The sequence below is a fragment of the Lutra lutra genome, chromosome 1 (genome assembly GCF_902655055.1).
Source record: "Lutra lutra chromosome 1, mLutLut1.2, whole genome shotgun sequence".
NCBI lineage: Eukaryota > Metazoa > Chordata > Mammalia > Carnivora > Mustelidae > Lutra > Lutra lutra.
In genome coordinates this window covers 185,892,104-185,915,783 of record NC_062278.1, presented here as the reverse complement: position 1 = coordinate 185,915,783, position 23,680 = coordinate 185,892,104, and the positions used below count along the sequence as shown (strand labels likewise).

General features: G+C 39.0%; 1 protein-coding gene across 11 annotated transcripts in view; it reads left to right on the top strand.

The window, feature by feature from the left end:
* MITF (melanocyte inducing transcription factor) overlaps nucleotides 1–23,680 on the top strand; it is a 218,820-nt gene that overhangs the window by 118,701 nt on the left and 76,439 nt on the right. For 6 of the 11 annotated variants that reach the window (XM_047746950.1, XM_047746956.1, XM_047746975.1 and 3 more), the window contains exon 2: nucleotides 10,612–10,861. In XM_047746950.1, coding sequence (XP_047602906.1) covers nucleotides 10,612–10,861 — 250 coding nt within the window. Of the gene's footprint in view, nucleotides 1–10,611; nucleotides 10,862–23,680 lie in introns of those variants that run through there. The other 5 variants (XM_047746960.1, XM_047746951.1, XM_047746967.1 and 2 more) reach the window with 1 other exon arrangement.

Below are 23,680 nucleotides of genomic sequence, written 5' to 3'. Positions count from 1 at the left end.
TTTTTTCTTTTTGAGAGAAAAACAAAACATCCAAACATCAGAATCATCTGCCTGGCATATCAATGTAGAACAAGTTTGTGATGGGCAGTTTCAAAGAAATACTTAAAAGAGAAAGACTAAGTAGATGATAGCCCCCCCCCCAACATTACTTTCCGTGTTAGGTGATAAGATTAGGAAACAATACTAAGAGCTGTGTCCCTCAGTGAATAGGCATTCAAGCAAATCAACTTATGCAAAAGCCACCTCTGGAGCTTAATAATTATTTACTGAACGTTCCTGGGTCAGGAGAGAGGTTCTGATTAAGTCAGAAAAGCATTATGTTCAGCAGCTTGTGAAGGTGTGTTTAAAGACGGCAAGAATCATGGAAAAATACTAAATGTAGCAGAACTATTTTTAGAATTTGATTCTTAAAAAATAAATTCCCACAAATTCAAGTGCGGTTGAAGTTCCTAATGTTCAGTACGCACATCTTTAGAAGTTCTCAGAGTAGCTTTTTAAATGATTTCTAATTTCTTGTGCTATTTTGGCTGTACTGAGTTTGTTTTCATTGATACTGTTTTCATTCTATAGGTCATTGAAACAGTTTAAATACTTACCTCTCTAAAACGATAGAGCATTTACGAACACAGTTTATGTATTTTAATTATGTATTCAAAATGCCATTATCCTAGAAAGGTTATAAGTTTCTGCTTCTCAAACCAGATAATAGTTAAGGAGATGATGGCTGCTCTGTGTGATTCATACCCAAGAATGTATCTAACTTACTAATGTTTAAATATTAATTTTATACAAATTAGTGGATGGCATGAATGGATTAAAACATTGCCGTTCTGATGCAGCCTAAGGACAGTAATGATGTCACCCTTGAATTTACACTAGTTAATTCTTAATTTGAAACTCCTTTTGCTTAATTGATTCTGAATTTCTTTCTCTGGTTAAAGGAAATACTCACCATAGGAGTAGGCTTCCCTTCTAAATTCCGAGAAGGAAGTTCTAGCACATGTCTTTGACAGAACTCTTCACTGAGCTGTTGCCTGTTAACTTCTTTGTTCCTGTTCTTGTAGGAAGGGCACTCCCTGTGAATTAATTGTTTCCTTTATACTTTCCTCTAGGAAAGCAGAGGGACACCATAGCAGAAGGCAACATTGTAAGGGTTCTGGCTTCCTAGAAAATAACTTGTCAGTTTTCACTAGTGTCGAGATGTTAAGAAGATGCTCAGAGGATCCTAAATCAAGAATTAGAATATAGTGTAGTATAATATCTACTTTTTGTCCATGGTGTGCCGGCCACCATTCTAAGTATCTTACCTGTACTAAAGCATTTAATTTTTATATTTGCTCTGTTACAAAGGTGCTTTTTTTCTACTTCCATTTTGCAGATGAGAAATTGAGGTTTGGTCAGGTAAAAAATCCTACCCAAATCATATGCCTGAGAATGATAGAGCCAGCTTTTCAGCCTTCGGTGTTCTGACTCCAGGACTTATGCTCGTCTCTGTTATTACACTCTGTGGATTTTCATTTAAGATCCTGAATGAATGATGTTTCTTCCTCTGCCTTTTTATTGAGAGGGCCTCTCCAATGCACACATTCCTGAATTACTCCAACGGTTACTCATTTGAGCTTTTGGAGGGCACAGTTCCTCCACTGCTACCATATTGTCTATCAAATATATTTCCTTATATCCAATTCACTATGATTATAATTAGAAGGCATCTATTTGGGGAAAGATCTACTAAATATATACATTGATTATGAAATCCATCCTAAATTGAGAGATCTTAAAATGTAGAGGGAAAGTTTGTCTTAGAATTTAGGAAATATAGTAGGTCTCTAGAGCCCAGAGCTCTTTGGAAGAATGTTTTCTCTGTCATTGGATGATTCAAACAAAATGGTTTGATGAAAGGTCTTCCAACCACTAAGATTCTAATATCTGATTTTAATAGAGGTGGGGTATTTATTAGGATAGAAACTCTGCGTTTATTCATTGAACAGATATTTATTTGAGCCTACTGGGTGCCAAGTAGTCCTCTGGGTGCTGGGGAAGGTATATGTGAATGAAATATAAAAAATTCCTGTCCTCATGGAGACCAGGTCATGAAGGACTATGCACATTTGAGCTCCATTCTTAAGTCTGGGCCTCATCCTTACAGTCCAGAGTGGCTGCTGGACTCTAGTCATTACAGCCAAAGTCCAGGAGATATGATGGTAGAACTTAGGCATGAAGCTAATCTAGCTCCTGAAAATCTGGGAAATGTCATGAGTAGCAGCGTACTAGCTAAAATGAAGAGAAAATAGGAAAATGAATATTGGATTTTTTGAGTTGTAGATTTTAGGCTGAAATTTTATCTTTTTCAGTATGACTGATATTTTTCTAAAGTGTCACCAAAATCAACTGTGGTATCCCAGGGCACATCAAACTGGCTTAATAGAAATGGAGATTGACCTGGTCTTTGCAAGTCAGTGTCCAGTGTTCAGGGTTTTCAGGGCTTCAAGGATCATTTCATTCAGATGCTCAATGTCATCCTTCTTGTTCTCCGTCCTCTGCTTCTTCTTTCAGTTTACATTACAGTTTCACCTAGTCTGGCTTTCTTTTCAGTTGGCCAGGAAATTGTAGACTTAACATCCCACCATCTTTCCAAATCCTTGTATAAGGAGAGTCTTTTACCCCAGTAGCTGTAGTCAAAGGCGTAGGGCTGCCTCTTACTTGACCATCTTGGAGCACAAGCCCATTCGGTGGATATGCTGATTGGCTAATCTTGGGTTGTGTTTCTGTGTCTGATCTGGGGTTCCTGAGGCCATATTTGTACTTTTGTTTTGATTTCCACACCGTTTTGCAACCTTTGCATCTTGGCGGTAGCTATGTCCAAACATGCATCAAGAGAGTTCTTCATTTTGAAACATTGTAGGTACATTATCATGTCATGCCATACAAATTACTTAAACCTTATAAGGGATGAGTTTTTCAGAGCATTTTAAACATGGCAGCTGTGTGTGAATGGGCTTCCATAGTTGGACAGAGTAAGCGAGAATTCTAGAATGTGGTCTAGTGGAAGGAAGCTTGATGTGAAAGACAGAAAGCTCGAGTGTGGGGCACCTTAACTTTACTGGCTTTAAACCTTTTGATGGCCTGGCTCTCAGAGGCAATTCCTGAAGGGAACTGAATGTTAAGATTATGCAGCCTGTAGTGGCATCTGTGGAAAACGGAGAACATTTGTGGTCATAAAATGAGGAAATGGCATGCTTGTATCATTCGACGTCATCTTTTAGTTAGAGTGTGTAGAAGTGAGAAACTCTGGGAGTGGGGAAAATAATCAACTTAAAAAGTCTGATGATGAAAATTGCCTATAAGAACATTGGTCATATGTTACAGAAGTCTCTTGAAACATTTTTTGGTCATCCTTCCTAGTTAAAATTTTCAAGCAAACTCTCTCACATACTTTATTTATAAATTATAAACCTATTTATAATGTTTATATATTATACACATTACTTTATGTTACATATATTATAATTACATTACATTATACAATATGTACAAAAGTAGAAAATAAAAATGATGGCTAAAATATATGTAAAGAAGTGTTCTAATCTTTCTGAGCCCCAGAATACCATTTTTTGAACCCTCTTTTGAAGAATATTGATATACTGGGAGTCTTCTTAGAGTTCTCTTTCATTTTGACCTAATCAGTTACTGAGATTATCCTTCCTGATACTGGAGGTCCAGCCTCAAGAATATTAATCCCTAATAGATGCAGAGAGTCTCCAGTTTTTACCAACGAATTAGGGCTTAGGTTTGGAAAAGTCAAGATTGTAGATTTTAATTTATATGGGATTAGTGGTGATCTTTAGGATGTTCTCTTCCTTTCGTACAATGAAAGGTACAGAGCTTCAAAGCACAGAAGCGCTGTCCAGTTAGGACACCATCATCTCCTCCTGTCTAGCAGAACCTGACTTTTGGGAAGCATCCAAGTATTTGGTGAAGGAAAGGAGAGGAGAAAGACAAGCTGTACTTTGCAGTCCTTTTTCTTTTCTCCGTGCCAGAAACCTGTAGTATGTATTATCTGAGCTGGTAATGTTACCAGAAACATTTTGGCAGGTTTTCATTTTTTTTTTCCTTGACCACTAAAACCCAGAGTTGATGATGACAGAAGTCCAGAAGATCCCCGTATTGAAGTCGAACTATGAAATCTAGTACTCTGACATGTACAAGTAACAAAATCTTTTCTTACCGGCACTTGGTTCTACCATGAGTGGTGAAAAGGTCATCCTTATATTCACAGTGCGATTACTTGAGAAGGAATGGGAAGGTTAAGATAATGGAAAGGCTGATCATTCTGAGGTATTGAATACCTAGACCTGTCATTTAAAAAGATAAATCCACTGACCAACTCTTTCTTCAGTGATTTCTGCACTTAGAGGCACTCACACAAGATTCTTAATCATTTCCTTTTGCTGACAGAACCAACTGATTTGGGGGCACTTTCTGTAAATTCAGCCTTTTGGTTCCTTTTTCTTAGGATCACGTAGTTGTGTTTGTAACCATAAGATCCACTGGCACTTTTTGGAAGGATGTTTTTATTGTTTGGTTTTATAGCCCATTTGGCAGGAGTGGAGTAGTCCCCATTTCCTTCCATTCCTCATGTTGGAATCAGTGTAATAAAGACTTCTGAGCTCTTGGCAGGCTGCTGGAGGTGGGGGGATGGCATGAATTTCCTCAGATGTGGAAGAAAGTGTTCTCATCTAAGATACGAGGTGTGAGCTTCAGTGTCTACTAAACTCCTTAGGTATTAATTTACTCTTAGTTTCTGAACATGGTCAGGCATCAGAATCGGCTGCAGAGTTTTTATAGATATATTGATTCCTGAGCCTCACCCTACCTGAAATCAGAATTTCTAGAGATGGAGACTGGAACAGCATTCTCACTGATTTTTTGGCAACCACATCGTACATTTGGAAGCTCTGGTGCCTTAACCTGACTTTGACCTGGCATTCTCACTTGTGCCTTCTTGTGGCTTTCACTGTGTATTTGAACCTCCGCCATTGTGCCTTCCTGAACATCGTTACGTTATACTCTAAGTGTACAGGCAACGCTAGCTTTGAGCTCTGTTAACTTAATGATTATACTGAAGATTAATTTTCCCTGGAGGAAAATGCTAGGATTTTTACTTTATATCTCAGGGGAGAATTGCAGGATAAATAATCTCCCTCCACCCCTGCAAACTTTGTCCCGTTCTCTGAATTAACCAGGGATTCCCTAAATCTTAAGAGAGAAATCTGCTGTCATCTGAACCTGAATATAGGCTTATACAAAATTGCTTTAAAAAGATTTTATTTTTATCTATTTATTTGAGAGAGAGAGAGAATGAGAGAGAGAGAGCATGAGAGGGGGAAGGTCAGAGAGAGAAGCATACTCCCTGCTGAGCAGGGAGCCCAAGGTGGGTCTCCATCCTGGGACTCCAGGATCATGACTGAGCTGAAGGCAGTTGTTCAACCAACTGAGCTACCCAGGCATCCCACAAAATTGTTTCTTTGCATCAAAAAAGAAGTAGCAAGTTCATGGTTTGCTGTTTCTTCTACTATTAATTTTTGAAACTCTGTTCCAGTTTAATGGACTCTGTTCTAGTCATGCTAATTTTGTTTACATCTGTCATAGATTTTAATCCTCATCACAATGCTGATAGGCAGGTATATTAAACAGTCTTCATAAATAAGGAAAACTGAAGCTCAAAGGGATTGACCGAGTTGGCCATGGTCACAGATTCATAAGTGGAATTGACTATGTGAATTGAGGAATTTACAAGACATTTTGGACCACATATCCACATACCTATACCATCCCAGAGAAGGGGGAAGCTTTGAAGGTTTAAATACAAATTCAGCCATAGAAGTGGGAAACTCAGGTCACGTGTGTGGCTGCCTGGTGTTCATCCAATGGGTGCTGTCTTGCGGACTTTAACGTTGGTGACATTGGCACACTCAGTCATAGCCGTGCATTAGGAAGGTGGGGATTGGAGAGGGTCAGAGCGGTGGGATGGCTCATGGAAGATCAGGCTGTTCAGCAGTGACTGAGCTAGAACTTGGGTCCAGTTGATGGCCCTCCTCCTTGAATCCCGTTGAGAAAGTCGCAGCTCTCGGGAAGTTGAGTGTCAGGGCGTTCACTGCTTCAGGGAAATGCTAGTAACGGCGTTTGCCTCTCCTTCCCTTGGCTGTGAAGGGGTGATTTCTTACAGTGAGAGATACACCTTCCCGGGTGGAACTATTTAAGAGTCAGACAATCTGGGCAACTGACTTAATTTTAGGGCATCTCAGAAAAACGTTTGTGACCGTGGCTTTAAACAGTGTGAGGTTAGAAACCAGGTATCCCCAGCACCTGGCACAGAGGGAAGACTCCCTGAGTAGTTGTTGAATAAATGACCTTTACATAATCTGATTAAAAGGAATCAGACTCACAGAATTAGGATTACCTAATGCAGATTGAGCTCCATGCGCCCCAGATGAGTGCAGTTAGCTTTTAAAATTAAATTCATCTGGACAACTCTCCTTGCTTATCTTTAATGACGAAAGCATCAGGTCCCCATTTTAAACATAAGCTTTTGTAGCCACATGTGATGTTCTCACATAAGCCGTGACTTGAGTTTAAACCTGATGCTCCTTTGTCTTGCTCCCACTTTGAAGGGTAGATATCTTCATTTTGTCTATGATTGCTGATTTAATTAATTCTAAGAGACAGAGGTCTTTAAAAAATGTCAAAGCTGAGGATCTGGGAGTCATCTTTAACAATGTAGAAAGACCCTGCAGGGAGTGTGTGCAGTGAAGTGACTACAGTCTTCCTTTTGCATTTTTTTTTTTTAGAAAATTTATTAAAATAATCTCAATTAGCCAAGCTCTGCTACATTTTCCTTATTGGACTTCAGTTTATTTATAGGGGTATACTGTATAAATATGCATTTTTTTTTCTGATAGGGTATCTCAGCAAATGCTTTTTTAAATGATATTGTTGGGAACATAAAGTCTGAAGCCTTACTGTGGTTGATAACTGGTAATTTTAATTTAAGATGTCTCAAGAATGCTTTACTGTTAATTGAAAGGATTTTTCCCCCAGTATACAAGCCAATGGCTTGTCTTGAGCAGCTAATTAGTGCGATTATTCCACAGCTGCATTTGCTACAGCACAAAGGTTTGCTCCTGTTTTTATCAAAAGGATCAGTCCTCTCTGGGAATGTTTTAACTGACAGGCTTTGAATAGTAAGGCTGGTTATTATTTATTTATTTTTTAAGAGCTGTTCTCCGGCTCCTTCCTTCCCCCCCAACCTTCCGTTTTTCGTTCAGAAGCTGCATTTGAGCTTTGAACACACGCTCAAAAATGTGAAAATACCTTTGCCTTTTTATGCTCTTCTAAATAGAGCCTTACCTGGTGAATAGATTATTTGAGTAACGTCTAGGTGTCCTACTGTGTGGATGAGTACATGATATAAAATAAGCGGGGTATTCACATTGTTTAATCTGTGTGTGTCTATAGGAAACTGTAAAGGACAGAGGATTTTAAGTCTTCTGGGAATGCTGAAGATCTCCAGGAGAACCAAGGCACTGATACTCTCAGCACTTTCTCTTCCTACTGTCAAAATACAGTCTGTGATGGACCCTGTCTCTTTCCTCCAGACAAAGGATGACTTTGATTACCAAGTCATTCCTTCATGTTCGTAAATTAGTTCATGTTCCTCATGTTTTTAAATTAGAAGACATATTCTGCCCTTGAGAAAAATATTTTGGCTTTTTTGTAATTTGGGGGTAGTAGAAAGAGAAAGAAAGAAAGAGCAGAAAAGAAAAAAAGAATAACAGAAAAGGAAAATAAAGCAAGAAAGAAAAGAAGAAATTAACCTCAAGTTCTGCTTTCCATCCTGACAGCTAAGATCACCCTGATACAGTCCCTACTAGGCATGTGTATTTGTGTACATACACACACACATTTTACTTATTTTAAAATTAAACATAAATACTCTTTTGATTGCTACTTTTTATTTTATCCTTATTATAGACTTTTCTTACTCGCGCTGTAGTTGTGCAGTTTTTTTTAAAGTAGTATATCAAATTCATGTATTAACAACTTACTTTTTTAGAACCAGTTTATGCTTAAATCTCGTAAATGGCTTTATTTTTTCCCCCGTTTTATTGAGGTGTAATTGACAAAGCTATATATGTTTCAGGTGTATAACGTGATGACTGGATATCTGTGTATACATTGTGAAATGATTACAGTCAAGCTAATTAATACAATCCATCGTGTAGTTACTATTTCTTTTTCTTTTTTCTTTTTTGCTATGAGTAAGGTCCACTCTTATAGCAAATTTCAAGTGTGCAATAAGTATTGTTACTGTAGTTGCCTTGATGAACATTGGATCCCTAGAACCTAACCTCATAACTAAAAGTTTGTGCCTTTTGACCAGGCTCTCCCCTAATAATTTATGTGGTCATTCTCATATTAGGGGGAAGATTTAGGAGGTTCAGAATTTTTTTTTTTTTTTTAAGATTTTATGTGTTTATTTGACAGAGAGAGATCACAAGTAGAGAGGCAGAGAGAGGAGGAAGCAGGCTCCCTGCCGGGCAGAGAGCCTAATGTGGGCTCAGTCCTAGGACCCTGGGATCATGACCTGAGTCGAAGGCAGAGGCTTTACCCACTGAGCCACCCAGACGCCCCAGGTTCAGAATATTTTGCAATGTGTAAATAGCTTTGCAATGTCAAGTTTTCCACATTTTGAGTTATGTTTTTAGGAAAACTATCCATCAATGAAATTTCTGAGTCAGATTGTCTGAATAGTATTAAAGCTTTTTGATAAAGTTGTTTTTCTTGTGCTTTTCTTATATGCCTTAAAGGATTGTGCCAGCAATGGCTCAGACTAGCATTATTGGTACACTTGTATTGGTAGTGAACTTTTTTTTTAAATTGAGTCATACCGTAAATACTTTTTTTTTTGCAGTTGACTTTTCTAAGTTTATTATATTGTATAGACTTAACTACACCATAAACATATTATTTCTTCAGCATTTTGAATGGCTGCATAGTAGTACCTTATTTGATCCTATCATAATTCCCTGAATGATTCCTGTGGTGAGCAGTAAGTTAACTGCTGGTTTAATTTTATCATGTAGTTTTCTGGAACCATGTAAGAGAGAAACACAAACATCTCATCTGTTAGCATGTTTTGTTACCTGCAGAATTTGAAGGTTCTTGTCTTTAAGGAGTTCATGAGGACAGCCAATGGCTTAAAGGCTTATTTGTTTCTTTTGTTGGAAGGTAAAGACCATACTGGGGTTTTATACTCAAGGAAGGAAGCTAAGCCTTACATATTTATTTCCCTTGATGAGCGACTTCCTGAGAGTGAATATTTTCTCAATGTTACTGTTTTCCATTTCTAGGCACCAAGGTTTTGCACTGTTGCCCTAAGCAGAAAATTTTTTTTTTTAAGAAAAACCAAATTGCTGGAAGTAAATAATCAATGAAAAATTCTAGCTAGTAATAATAGCAAGGACAAACCTTACTGAAGTAGTACTACATGGCCCTCATTGTACTAGGCAATTTATGTGCATATTTACTGAATCGTCTCCAATCCCGAAGGAGGTAGGACCATAAATACAAGGAACGTAACAGAAGTTTTTAAAACCCCCTCTTTCTTGATAAATGAGTAAATGTGTAAAAAAACTATTATTATCCTCTTGTCCGGATAAGGTAATAAGGCAGAGGGAGGTTGAATAAACTTGTTGATGCCGTAAAGCTGGCAAGATAAGCAGTCGCAAACCCATATTTAGGAAAATTAGGAGGTCTTTTCTTCCTAACTTAGGACTAGTGTTTAAGCTTTTTCTGTAATTTTGGATAGAGTGAGCACCAAAACCATCAGAAGTAGGCCGCATGGGGACCTCGCAGACGCGTGTAGGGGAGAGCTTGCCAAGATGAATCAGGAGAAAAGACCGTACAAAGAACACCAGACGGAGAACTGCGTTGTCAAATCAGCCTGTCCTCTGCCCCCTCCGCGAAGCCTGAAGTTGAGCCCAGGGTTAACCTTCCGGTCCAAATGCTTCTTTCCTTAATGGTTTTACTTCCCATTTCCTCACAGAATCTCCGCATGACAAGTTCACCTTTTCTTGAAATTATCCACATTAGTAAACATCTTCGGACATCTTCAAGGAATTTAGATAATGTGTAGGAGTAGTTATTTGGTTAGAGTCAGTTATGCAAAAAGCAAATCAAGCAATTTATTTTAAATGTGGAAATCTGGGTGCCATTAAGACGCACTGCTTCTTGGCACTTCATATGGCGGCGCTATATTTGGTGGTGATGAGTAGTATGTGGTATAAAATGTTAAAAAAAATTAAGCCGCATGATAAAAATGCCTAGATGCAATCAAGCTGCCTTATTTTAATTCAACTCCTAATGACTTAAATCCTGTCACCTCTTGATTTTCATTATGTGGAGTACCATTCTGCAACTTGATTATATTCACACAGGATCATTTCATAGTTTGGTGCAATTTAGGATCCCCCCTAAAATGCCGACGAAAGATCTCATTAGGAAACTAATGTTTGTGCCTTTTTTTTTTTTTTTTGGTTTTTCCCACAGCAGTTCCGAGGAGCATCCTGGGGCCTCCAAGCCTCCGATAAGCTCCTCCAGTATGACATCACGCATCTTGCTACGCCAGCAACTCATGCGTGAGCAAATGCAGGAGCAGGAGCGCAGGGAGCAGCAGCAGAAGCTGCAGGCGGCCCAGTTCATGCAACAGAGAGTGCCTGTGAGTCAGACCCCAGCCATAAACGTCAGCGTGCCCACCACCCTTCCCTCCGCCACCCAGGTGCCGATGGAAGTCCTCAAGGTACGTGAGTGTCACTCTTGTCGGTTGGGCCAAGCCCTCTTCCAGACCAACATTGTCCATTTCCTAGGTGTTTATTTATCTGAATGTGTTTTTGGTCAGATTACCCATCTGAATCCTGTTTGTCTTGTCAATGCCAACTCTACTGACGCTACCTGGCTTTGCATGTTCAAGGAAGGGCGCAGAGTAAATGCGAATGGAGTAGTAGCCCTCACTAAGCGGGGGTAGAGAGTTGATGTTGCATGAGAAACAGCAGGTAGGAATAGGCATCGGTTGTAATGATACCTTTTCCATTTTTTCGTTGGGAGAATTTCAAAAATGGCATGTTACCTGAAATGAATCTCATCTAGTAATGTATTTTTTTTTTTCCCCCTCCATACATTCCATGGCGAGCCTCTTAATTTTCTTCTTTATTAGTAAGTAAGCTTGGCTGTAGAATCTGACTGTTTAGAAAGTCTCTTCTGGGATATAAACTGTAGGAGAGCTTTCTTCACTTAATAACCAGAATGTTATAATCCTTTAACTGAAGTGGTCTGTTTGGGGGCTCTTTGATTTCTTGCTAGAGTAGAAACTGCAGGGAGCTTGTTAACATCATTCTATCAGGACATATGCTTCCTAATTACTGGGGGAAAACTGTAACAAGTCTAAGAATAGAATTCCAATCTCACACATGCCCTCCACCTCACGTTGGCCACGCTCCTTGTTTAAAGATAAACATTCAACTCTTAAATATGATGGAGACAAGGAAAGCTAAAAGGAAAGTAAGGGAACTTCCTTACTTAAAGAATATTTTTTAAAACCCATTCACCTAATTGATTCATTCGAAAGAGTCCCAAGTGTTAGTGTTCATTAAACAATGTGAACTTTACACTCTGGTGATTCATTGTTGGTCTTCGCATTCATTCGTGTGCTCAGATAAAAAACATCTCCCACTATTAAAGTTACAATGGAAAGTAAATAGAGGGATGATGTGTTATAACTGGAAGCAATATATCACTCTTACCAGGAAGTGGCAAGATTCTTGAAAAACAATTTAAGTCAATTGTTTTTTATTTGCATAGACCCTATTAAGATGTATTGATGAAATAATGAGCTCTTTCATGAAGAAAACAAGCAGAAATTTGGTGAGGGCAAAAGAGATCCAAACAGTTTAGCATAAAATATTACTCTGATGTGGTTGAAGTTCTAGATATTTGCTGCAATTAATGGCTATTTTGTTCCCCTCCCCACTGCCCCCATAAAGACCAAATTTTCTTTTGGGACTAGACTATACTTAAATCTTTCCGTTCTGCTTGGGTGAAAATTGACAAAAACGAAATTTTATAATTAAGATTTACGTTGTCTGGTTGTTCCAGGAATCACAATGTTTTGTCTATGTCATTTAAGGTTAGATGAATTTAAAGTTATATGAATTAAATTATAATAAAATGTGGAGAAATATGTCTGTTTTATTCACCGTAATAGTCTACGTTTTAAATCTGAAGGATACATAGTAGAAGCGATGACATGGATTTGTGCTAGTAGTGATTTGTGTCCAATTCAAAGGTAATGTTTCGTATTGTATTAAAGTATATTACTTGCAAACAGTATTTCTATTCAGGCAATTACATGTGATGGTGCGGAAATCACCCGGTATGCAAATGCATTGAAATACCGTTTTTGTTCATCTTAAAAATGGACATCATTCCTAAATGTTTTTATTACTTAAAATGTTATTTTGAAAATGCTTAGAATGAAAACCTGTACTATGTGGTTTGAATAATACACCCATTTTTCCTTATATATTGCTGTGTCCTGGTAACGGTGATTGGAGCTACAACCTTCAAGTTAGGTATCACAGAAAAATGCCAAAGTTGAAGCACAAATAAATTTATTACAAGTAGAAGTCCCAATCTAACTAAAATGAGCAATTGGTATATCTGTGTTTCAAGTGGATATAGTTTTTTGACTTGTGCATTTTTATATTTCAGTGTATGAAGTAGTGATATATCATATTTAAAAAGTTGGCATAGCACTGCAGATGGGTTTGATAGTTATTTAGACAAATTGTAGTGCCCTTTGATAAAAGACCAAGTAAAATATGTAATTTGCCTATAAAATGACATTCTAAGAAATTCAAATAATATTTTTGAGGAGGGTAGTATGTAAGGGATGGCCCCAGATATTTGAGGATTTGTTACTTAAAAATAGTTTATATATTTTCAAAACTTTTATATATGAAAATATTATGAAAGATTTACTATAGAAAGGTAAGTGAGAGAAATGTTTTTTTTTTCTTTCCCTTGTATGGTTTTTAAATCATAAGCATAGTTTTGTAAAGTTAAATGGTTAACTAAAAACAGTTAATTTTTTCAGTCTTGGACTCTTTCTACAAATATACATTTGTAAGGAATGAGTAATAGCAAGTCTAGTAATTGAGTGCATTATGATACAGATTATGTTGAACAAGTATTTTTTCATAGTGTAGTCTCAGTAAATTCTTCATTAAACTTTTAAGATTTAAATTGTCAAAACAGAACATACCTGCTTCTCAGTGGAGGTCGTTATGTATACTCAGCCGTGGTTACAAGTGCTAGAGAATCCTGGTTAAATCTCCCCATCACCTACTGGTTTTCGAGAACTGATGGAAGATCACACACGCAAACTCATTACCAACATTTTACTATCAGTGGGTTGAATGATTTTTGAAAAGCTAACTTCATGTTTTCAGATTAATTCCTTTTTTTGGCAGAGTTAGACTTAAAAAAAATGGAGCTTTATAAAGCATGTTTAAAAATTGTTGACAGCTTCCTGTAAACTTAGGTCCAGTCTTTGGAATTCAGATTAGAGGTTGGAAATATGCATTACTACTTATTCCTCACATTTTCGCTGTTTAGTCTGTAAATTCACAAAGCTTTGTAGGATTAGCTTCTTGTTTCTATATTTATTTAATTACTTTGTGGATTTTGTTCTTCTTACTGACTCTCATGGTGGGTAATACGGACTGATCAGTCTTACTGCTGTATATTTAAATATTAGCTATATCGTCTGGATTTCTAAAAACAACCTGGACTCCATTGGGTATTATAATTAAGGATGCTCTTTATCATAAATTAACCAACACTTAGCGTACATAATGCATTGTTCGTCGCAGCGAGCACACCTCGTATTTCAAAGTATGAATTAACCAAAAAATCATTAAGAACCATTAATGGAAGCAGTTTTCTTCCACAGGTGACATGGGAGTCATGCATATCTTAGTTTTGCGGTTTGATCTGGGTTCTTAAAAACAAAAGTGGAGGAACCAGGGGTGGACTCTGCAGATGCATGTCAGGTCTCACAGTTTAAAGAGGCATCACAGTACCATGCACTGTTACCATCTGCACACACCACGCATGTGTTCTCACCGTCGCATCTGTAACACGGACTGATTGGAGGAGCGCCTGGTTGCCCCTGACCTTGGATTGGCAAGTTCATCAGAATTTTCCCCTTCGTTCCCTCCCACAAGAAGGTCTCTGACAGCTCATAACTTGAAAACATTATAGTTTGAAGGACATTTCTCTGTTCAGAATTTTGTAGGGAATCACCAAGGTTTTCCCTTCCTTCCTCCATCCCATTCTTCTCTTCACCTTGGAATTTAAAAATTTAAGGTTTAGGATATTTAAGTTATTTGCAGCCTATATTTTTAAAATTTTTTTTTCCCTTTTTAAAATCTCAGATAATCCAAGAAGTGAGCAGATTGCTGCAAAATTTGAAATGGTGCTTGGTGTCCCGTGAACGTACAAGCAGTTTACCAGGGGCTGCTACATTGTCAACTCAATTTACTTTGGCATTTATTTGGTTGTGTAATAATGTGGCATACTGTTTAGATAGTTACTCTGGTAGGTCAGGATGGAAGTCCTGCTTCCTTGTCACCTTGCTCTACCACCGAAATTCCATAAGATTTCACTAGTCAGGGAAAGGTGCGTGACTTACCTGCTGGCCTTTTGTCCATAACTTATGAAGAAGACCTGGTGTAGCATTTTTAAGGCGTTGCTTCTCCTTTAGGTGAATACAGAAACATGAAAAGGATATGTGGAGTTCCTGGGGGTTGGTGGGTTATAGATTAGCAAAAGGGACTATTTCCATACTCCACTATGCATGTAAATTTTGTTCCTGATTTATTGAGCTGGGAATACAGAACCTTATGAGCATCATGGTGGCTACAAGAAGCAGAAACAGGTGCAGGGGTCTCAGATAGGCTCACATTGTTCCTCTTAGTTAGGAAATCTGTTGCTACAGGTGCTGTCCCTAAAAGAAAGGACATCTGAGAATTCTGTTACCATAGTCCTGGGCCATCCCATATTTATTCTTGTTCATCTGTGGTCCAGCATATATTTTTGTCACTAGATGGTGTGACATAGACATTCTGTGAGCCCGATTTCAGAACTGTTTATAAACTTTGGGGTCCTTTCATTTTGGATCAGAGTTGGTGTCTGGAAGGCCACGCCCTTCTTTGGGGGGACTAACAGATTCCAGGTTCAAACAACTTCTCATCCTCCCAGAGACCTCATTTCCCTATAGGGTCTTTGAGTCTTCTGTTTGTATCATTTTGATATGCTCATCGTGACACATAAGGTAAATTTTTTTCTCTTCAAAACTCATTTTTTTTAAGATTTTATTTATTTAATTGACAGACAGAGATCACAAGTAGGCAGAGAGGCAGGCAGAGAGAGAAGAGAGAGGAGGAAGCAGGCTCCCTGCTGAGCAGAGAGCCCGACATGGGCTCGATCCCAGGACCCCGGGATCACGACCCGAGCCGAAGGCAGAGGCCCCAAACCCACTGAGCCACCCAGGCACCCCCAAAACTCATTTTTATTGATTTTAAAATCATAGACCATGTTTGTTAACATGGAACCAATTTTAACAGCGGGAAGAAAAATCCAGCTGGAAACTCTTCTTTCTTTCCTTTCTCCTCATTGCTTTCATTCCTCAAGCTCCCTGGAAGGAGCTGCTCTTAGCAGTTTAGGGTACAGCCTTCCCTGACCGCTGCTGTTTCCCACCTACAGTTGCCTTTTGTGGGAGCGAGGTCTGAAGAAATATAGTAGGCAGCTTTTTTTTTTTTTTTTTAAGATTTTATTTATTTGTCAGAGAGAGAGAGGAGAGTGAGCGAGCACAGGCAGACAGAATGGCAGGCAGAGGGGAGAAGCAGGCTCCCCGCCAAGCAAGGAGCCCGATGTGGGACTCGATCCAAGGACGCTGGGATCATGACCTGAGCCGAAGGCAGCTGCTTAACCAACTGAGCCACCCAGGCGTCCCTAGGCAGCTTTGATCTGTAGTCATAAACCCTGCCTTTCTCTTTGTTCACATTTATAAACAGAACAAAAGAAACAGAGTTTCTTTTTCTGGGACTCTCTCTACTTTGAGACTCTTGCTTCAAACTTTTCTTCTTAAAGCAAGAGTGGGGACTTCTTCCTCTGTGCTGGAAAGCAGTTAGATGGTTCCAGGGACACAGGTGTGTGCTAGCTTCCATGGGCACTGACTGACAGACCGTTTGCCTCCCATGCTGCCTTACAAATCCCTGTGGGTAAGAATTTAATCATCTTGGGATTGGCACAGGGAGCGGCTCCATTGGCTTCTCTTAGATTGGTAAACTCAAACTTAACACGGTAAGTAAGTAGTGTAAGAATATCTGTAAATGTACATTGATTGATTTTAGATACTGTTTTCTGTCTGCACTGCTTTCAGTGACTAGGAACCAGTGATGATATGCTGACAGAAGAGATTGATCTCTGCTTAGCTTTTTAGGCTTCATCGCTTAAATGGGCGGGCCTATGGAGAGCCACTACCTAAAACAAAATATTTAGTCTTGACACAGCTGAGTATATGAATTAATTCCACTTTTCCGAAAACATGGAAACATCAGCTCTGATCACCTGTTCACCTGGTAATATTAGCACAGAATGTAAGTAGTTTCTCTTCCTGTGACCACAAGGCCCTTTTTATGTGACTGAGGAATACAGTAGAATCTGGGTGATTCGATTTCCTTAGGCTGTAGATGGTGTCAGATGCACTCAGTGGACACCTGGACCATGCAGGTTTGGGAGGGACCCCTTCTCTTTAGGCACAAGGATCTTTGTTTGTCATCTTGAGCTACCGAAGTCCTCTTATAGGTTGTGTGCACAGGTGCCTGCTCAGCTCCCTCTCTTTCTGCTGTTATAAGAAACCATGCTGACGGGGCACCTGGGTGGCTCAGTGGTTAAAGCCTTTGCCTTCGGCTCAGGTCATGATCCCAGGACCCTGGGATGGAGCCTCACATCAGACTCTCTGCTCAGCAGGGAGCCTGCCTCCTTCTCCTCCTCTCTCTCTCTGCCTGCCTCTCTGCCTACTTGTGATCTGTCTGTCAAATGGATAAAAATCTTTAAAAAAAAAAAAAAAGAAACCATGCTGACAGGCGTGTGTCTGTTCATTAACACAGTTCTCCTCATTCAGGACTAGTGGAGGCTAGGGTATCATCTTACGGAGGATAGCATTGTAGGGGGCCTAGGAGTGGGGCCTGAACATTGAAGTAGGCTTTTAAAATTTGGCTCTGTAGAGTGTGTGCCCCCAACAAGAATGATATTGCCCCCAGTTGGGCAAGGGGCCAATTTTGGTCTTTGGAAGGCAAGAAGTCATAGATGTTACAGTGGTTTGGGCTTCTAAGGAGTCCTCGTATACCAAGTTTAGGTGCCTGTTAAAATTTCATGGGTGTGGGATTTAGGAGAGGGAATTTTGGGGGAAAAAATGCCTAAAAAGTCTCCTTGTTGTGGGGGGGGGGGTGATGATGAAAAAAAGTCTTGAGAAATATGCCCGTAGAGTGCTTAGCACTTTCCTCAATTCCTCTCTTTGTTTAGAGAACACTTAGCAAGGCTCTCGTTGATGGGACTCTGACATTCCAGCCAGTCTGTGTCTCCCTAGGAGGGTGGTTAGGGTTCGGTCATGGTTGGTGTGTCCGGCTCTGGGCAGTTAGCATTTGCATCCCCTTGTCACAGTTGTGGGAACTGAGGCAAAGGGTAAGCAGCTCATCCGAAGTCGAGGAAGCAGGTGGTACAGTCAGGAAATGAACCTGCTCAGTTAAGACTCCGTGGCTCAGGTTGTTTAACCACTGGTGGTAGTACCTCTCTTAGAGTAAATGGCCTGGGAAGCTTCAGGAGGGAGAAGTAGTATTGTTACTCTCTAGAGTGACATCGTAGCCTAGGGCCTGCAGCAGATGGTTATTGCACAACTTCAGGCCACAGCTTAAAATTTTAATAAGAATTACTGGTGGAGTGGTGCACGGCCAGTAGGGGTACCAGCCAGTATAGCGTCAGTAGAGCATGCATCTCTCGATCTCTTGGGTTCGTGAGTTCGAGTCTCACACTGCGGGTAGAGTTTACTTAATAAAATAAATAAATAAGTAAATAAAAAAGAATGGTGTAAATGCAGTACTGGCTAAAGTAACTTGGAGGAGGAAAGACAGTGACTATACAGACATCGATATTGGCTGGTAGGCTAAATACGTCCTATTCTATATCTGATTTATTCCTCTAGCAACCCTAGGAGCTTGATGGGATAAGCCCCATCTTCCAGATGAGGAAACTAAGGCACTCTTGTCAGACAGGCTCCACACCCTACCCTGTTACTTATATCCATATCCTCTGTGGTTTTCTATAAAGTTCAAGGACATACTGTAAACATTTCTAAGGAATCACCAGGAACAGAGTGGGTTAGAACAAAGTGGGAGGTTAGAGAGAAACTATAGAGGAATTTTATAGGTTTAATGGAAGGATACATGATCTGAAGCATTTAGGATTATTATGGAGCCATCTATATTGAATAATTAGAGCGGATCCCTGAGTCTCCATGATTTGCCAGATAAAAGATCTGAATATGTTCTTATTTCATAAAAGACCGCCTGGCCACAGTGACCACAGTGGCAGTTTTTGGTTTAGTTATACAGTGAAAGTTTCTGTGACAACATCCAGAAATCGTAACTCAGGATCGCTTATGTTCTAAGGATCCTGTTGGCTCAGGCTGTCCCAATTCATGTCCTTTATAGCTGTGTACATTTTAATAATGTATTTGTTTTGCAGCAAATTGCTTTTGAAACACTGATTTCGATGGACTCACACATATCTTTTAATAGGAATCTTTTCCTAATGAAACAAGATGGGATCAGGAGGGAGACAAACCATAAGAGACTCTTAATCTCACAAACAAACTGAGGGTTGCAGGGGCGGGGGGCAGGTAGGGAGAGGGTGGTTGGGTTATGGACATTGGGGAAGGTATGTGCTATGGTGAGTGCTGTGAAGTGTGTAAACCTGGCGATTCACAGACCTGTACCCCTGGAGCTAATAATACATTATATGCTGATAAAAATAAAAATAAAAAAATAGGAATCTTTTCCTACAATTATGGTTGCATTATTGTTTTCCTTACCCTGCCCCCCTGCAGTATTAATAGCGTTTGCTATATTTTAGCACTTAAAACTGAAGCTTCAATTCTGATTGTTTTTCTGTTGGCTTTCAAGTGGATTTTAAGTGAATAGTGTCAGCTGTAATAAATCTTACATCACTCTACAGAAAGGTCACAAGTCCTCTTCACGAAGGTTACCTACTCATTCCCAACAATGAGGGGAAGGGTTTCGATTTGAAAGACCACCTTCTATAAATACGCCCTTTAACAACAGAGATTGTGGACACGAGTAAGCACAATCTAATTTTACCATTGCCCTACTAAAATAAGTGGGTGGGACCTGTGTTTAAAATTATGTAAATCAGCACTGTGGCTTTATGCAAGGGTGTAACTGCAATCAGGACTAGAATATTAGCTCTTGTCCTGAATATGTCTCTTTTTATTGAGTTCTTTGGATATCACCTTGAACTTTAAGGACACTGTAGTTCCTGACAATACACTAGTCTTTCAGACCTTGTTTATGAATTTGGATGTTTTGCATATTAATTGATAACTTTGCACAAATGAGATGACTCAAAACTGGAGCACATAAAGTAGATGAAGTTGGAGGCTGCCAGAGATTTATTTTGCAAAAAGAATCGTTTTAAACCATTCTTTTAAAAACTAATGTTTTAGTGAAGGGTCTGGATGAATCTGTACCAAATATACTGATGTACAGATGTACAAATGTACAAGCATACACCTCTGGAATGGGTTTTGGGATTAGAGGTGGTGGTGGTGAGAGGCTTTATTTTTTTTATTAGAAGAGTGTGTGCATACATTCTTAATGTAAAGTGAGTGTCTCCAGTGCATTTTATTCAGGATCCTAGACAAAGTTCTCTTCGCCCACAGCTTTCCGAGCAGTAGAGTTGGTCTGTCAGGTGAGTGGCTAGACTTCCACACATCATGTAACTCTCATGGCCTTTCCCGCAGGAGAGATCGCAAGGTGTACAGGTCCTGGAAATTAAACATGAAGAAAAGGATTTGAATCACCAGGTTGTGAATAATTTTCAAAAGTAGTTCAGAGGCCCAACATTAAAAGCGAAATTCAGATTTCTGCTACCTTATCACTAGGCATAGCTTTGTCATAATCTCCCCTGTTGGCCCTGAGTTTTGTATAATTAAAATTTAGGAGCTAGAAATTTTGTTGAGACTTAATTAGAAGCGACAAACCAGAGACATTCCTGCTGGTTAGGAAGGGCTTAAGAAATTCTTATTGGCTAAATTACAAATATGTAACATTTTTTTCTGAGCACTGCATGGTAGTTCAGACTGCCTAAAGGTGACAAGATTAGCTCTGTTTTTCTAGTGAAGTAGTAAAAATTAGATTAATAAGTACCAGGCAAAGAACCTTTTCTTTTTTTTTGAAAGAAATCTTACCTTGAGTACTTCTGGCTGTGGAGATCGGTGCCTTAATTAGCCACATGTTCTTTTTACCTCCTGGGAAATAAGTATGGGATAAAACTGGGGATCAAGACGTAGACGCACATTGACTTAGCACACGCCGCTAAGTAATTCATCAAGGAATGTTGGTAATTAGTCCTGCCTCTTTCAACTCTTGGCTTATTTCATAAAACCAGTTGATTTAAAATAATGCCTGCTGATTTATTACCAACACGTTTCAAGCCTGAGAGTTGGCTCTTAAACAAAAGCGATATTGTGCAGTGATGGAAATGCGCCCTCTTGTTTTTGTGTTTTTACAAATTCTGAAGGGCCATTTATAGGCCCCTGTTAACTTTGTTGTGTTTGCTTTTGCCCCATTCAGCATTTTACTGGGTTTTCTTTTGTCTCTCGGTGAAGAGAAAGGGGGAGCAAATTAGGAAAAAAAAAAAAAATTCCAGGCTCTTGGAGGTCTTGGATGTGAGGTGGTTGTCAAAGTGTATTGGCTCAGTGTGGTTTGATGGAATTTAATTGGAATCCCTCGTCTGGTAAGACGGGCTGTAGTAATGGCCTTTGCTCCTCCTGCATTGTTAAGTGTTTGGTGATATTTATGACAGGCAGGTTAATCTGAAAAGATGGCATTTATGAGAAGTACAGCACCTTGTGACTTCAGCCCTGTAGTCTTGGGATCCATACAATGTAGTAAATTATTATTTGGAAGCTAAGTTTCCATTTGTGCCAAATGCTCTGCTCCTTCATGCTTTGGGATGCAATCATAATCAGCTTCCCTGTTGAAAACCTAGGATTAGTTTGCTCCAACACTTCACTGGGTGACGGGGCAAGTTTACTATTCTCTCTGGGCCTCAGTGACCTCATCTGTGAAATGGAGATCTTAGTACCTCCTCTGGGGAAGTTTTTGTGAGAATTAAATGAGATCGTACACTGAAATTGGTGTTGCCCACTAGACACAGAATGTGAGCCACGTATGGCAATTTAAGTTTCTTTGTAGTCACATTAAACACAGTGAAAAGAAATAGAGAAAAGCAATTTAATAATGTATTTTATTTGACCCAGTATATCCCAAGTATTATCATTTCATTATCATTATCATCATCAATATAAAATTGTTAACAAGATCTTTTCATTCTTTTTATTTTTCATGGTTCATGCTAGGTTCATACTAGGTTTTTTCATACCAAGTCTTCAAAATTGAGTGCGTATTTTCCCTCTGTCAATACATTTCAGTTTGAGGCTAAACTTTCATCAGAATTACTCAGTCTGTGTTTAACTTCTCTGAGGTTTACGGTTGAAAAAGTAGATTCGTATACCCAAGTTGTCTTATGTTAAATAAACATACTTAACAGATTTCTGATAACTAAATTGAGTATATGTCTTTAAATTTGGATTTAAATGAAATAAAAGTAAAAAATTCATTTTTCATCACACTGGCCACATTTCCAGCACTATCAGTGCGGCTTCTGTGTTAGCACAGACCCAAAGCATTTAACACAGCGTCAGGTAGATGGAAAGTGCTCAGTAAAAGATTCTGCCTTATTTTTGCTGACAGTAAATGATACAATAATTTATAGTTACTAATTACCAAAATACAGTAATTAATATCATCTCCACATTGACATCTTTCTATGCCACCATGACACCTGCCCAGTAAAATTGGTTCCCCGCATCCTCCCTCCCCACCAAGAGACCCTAAAAAATTTAATCATTATTTTCCTTCTTGCAATCCTTGGAGCCCAGGTTAGCTGACATACCTCATGTATGGTTGATATTTTATGTCAAAAACAGCCTCTCACAGTAAGGCACAGTGAAGAGTCACCCTTGGTGACGTGGCATTTGGACCTTCCTCTGCTAACAGCCTTCCATTCAGGCCTGAGCCCAGTAACAGCTCTTGACTTGTGAGTCACACGTCTTATTTGTGCTTTCAGCCTGATTTCTTTTCAAACCTCTATGTGTCACACTTACCTAGCGCCTGTCTAGCATGTTCAGGATGTCTCAAACCCCAGGAATATTAAGCATTTAACATTGATAAAATGTTCTTGATGCAGAAGAAGACTTTGAAGTACAAGGAGATTGGTTAATCCTAGGATTAACTAATGTACTATATATTCGTTAGTAAGCTAAATTAACATGTAGGTTATTGAAAACTAGTTTTTTGGTGGGGTTTTCTACATGATTTCGGTCCATGCTCATGTTGCTAAGGCAGCTTTTTCTCCATTAACTTGAAGTATATTTTTAGGCATTTCAACACAGCTAATAATTCAATGAAACCATTTTTCTCCTTTCTTATTCATTGGGAACCCAAGTTTTCTGTTTTGATACCAGTTTTGACCATTTGTTAAACCAGAAATAATATACCTAAAATGATAATTTATATTTTATTAGATACCTTGTTAGTCCTGATGCGAACAATGAGTTGATTATACTGGAATTAAACTGTGTTGGAGAGATTTAATTTTGTTCTTTATATAATACTAAAAGCCTACAAAGTAACATTCTTGTTCAATTACAACAAGCACGAAAGTCAAAGAGAGCAAAAATATTAACTATGCTGTGACTTCCAGAAAGAAAAATCATTGTGTTGTTAGATTTTATGATTGTGTTAGCTTGGAGTTATATATTTTCTCAATGTTTATTACTTATTTTATTATCATCTTGATGTAAGTTAATAAACACATAAGCCATTATAAAGTGCTTTCAATTTTCCTAATAGCATTCCAGGTTTATATTAAAATCACTATACTTCAGGAATTCGCAACTCATTAATTGGCATAATCTTGATAGAATTTCATCATTTAGTGTTAAGAGTATGAGTCATGGGCGCCTGGGTGGCTCAGTGGTTAAGCCGCTGCCTTCGGCTCAGGTCATGATCTCAGGGTCCTGGGATCGAGGCCCGCATCGGGCTCTCTGCTCAGCAGGAGCCTGCTTCCCTCTCTCTCTCTCTCTGCCCTGCCTCTCCATCTGCTTGTGATCTCTCTCTGTCAAATAAATAAATAA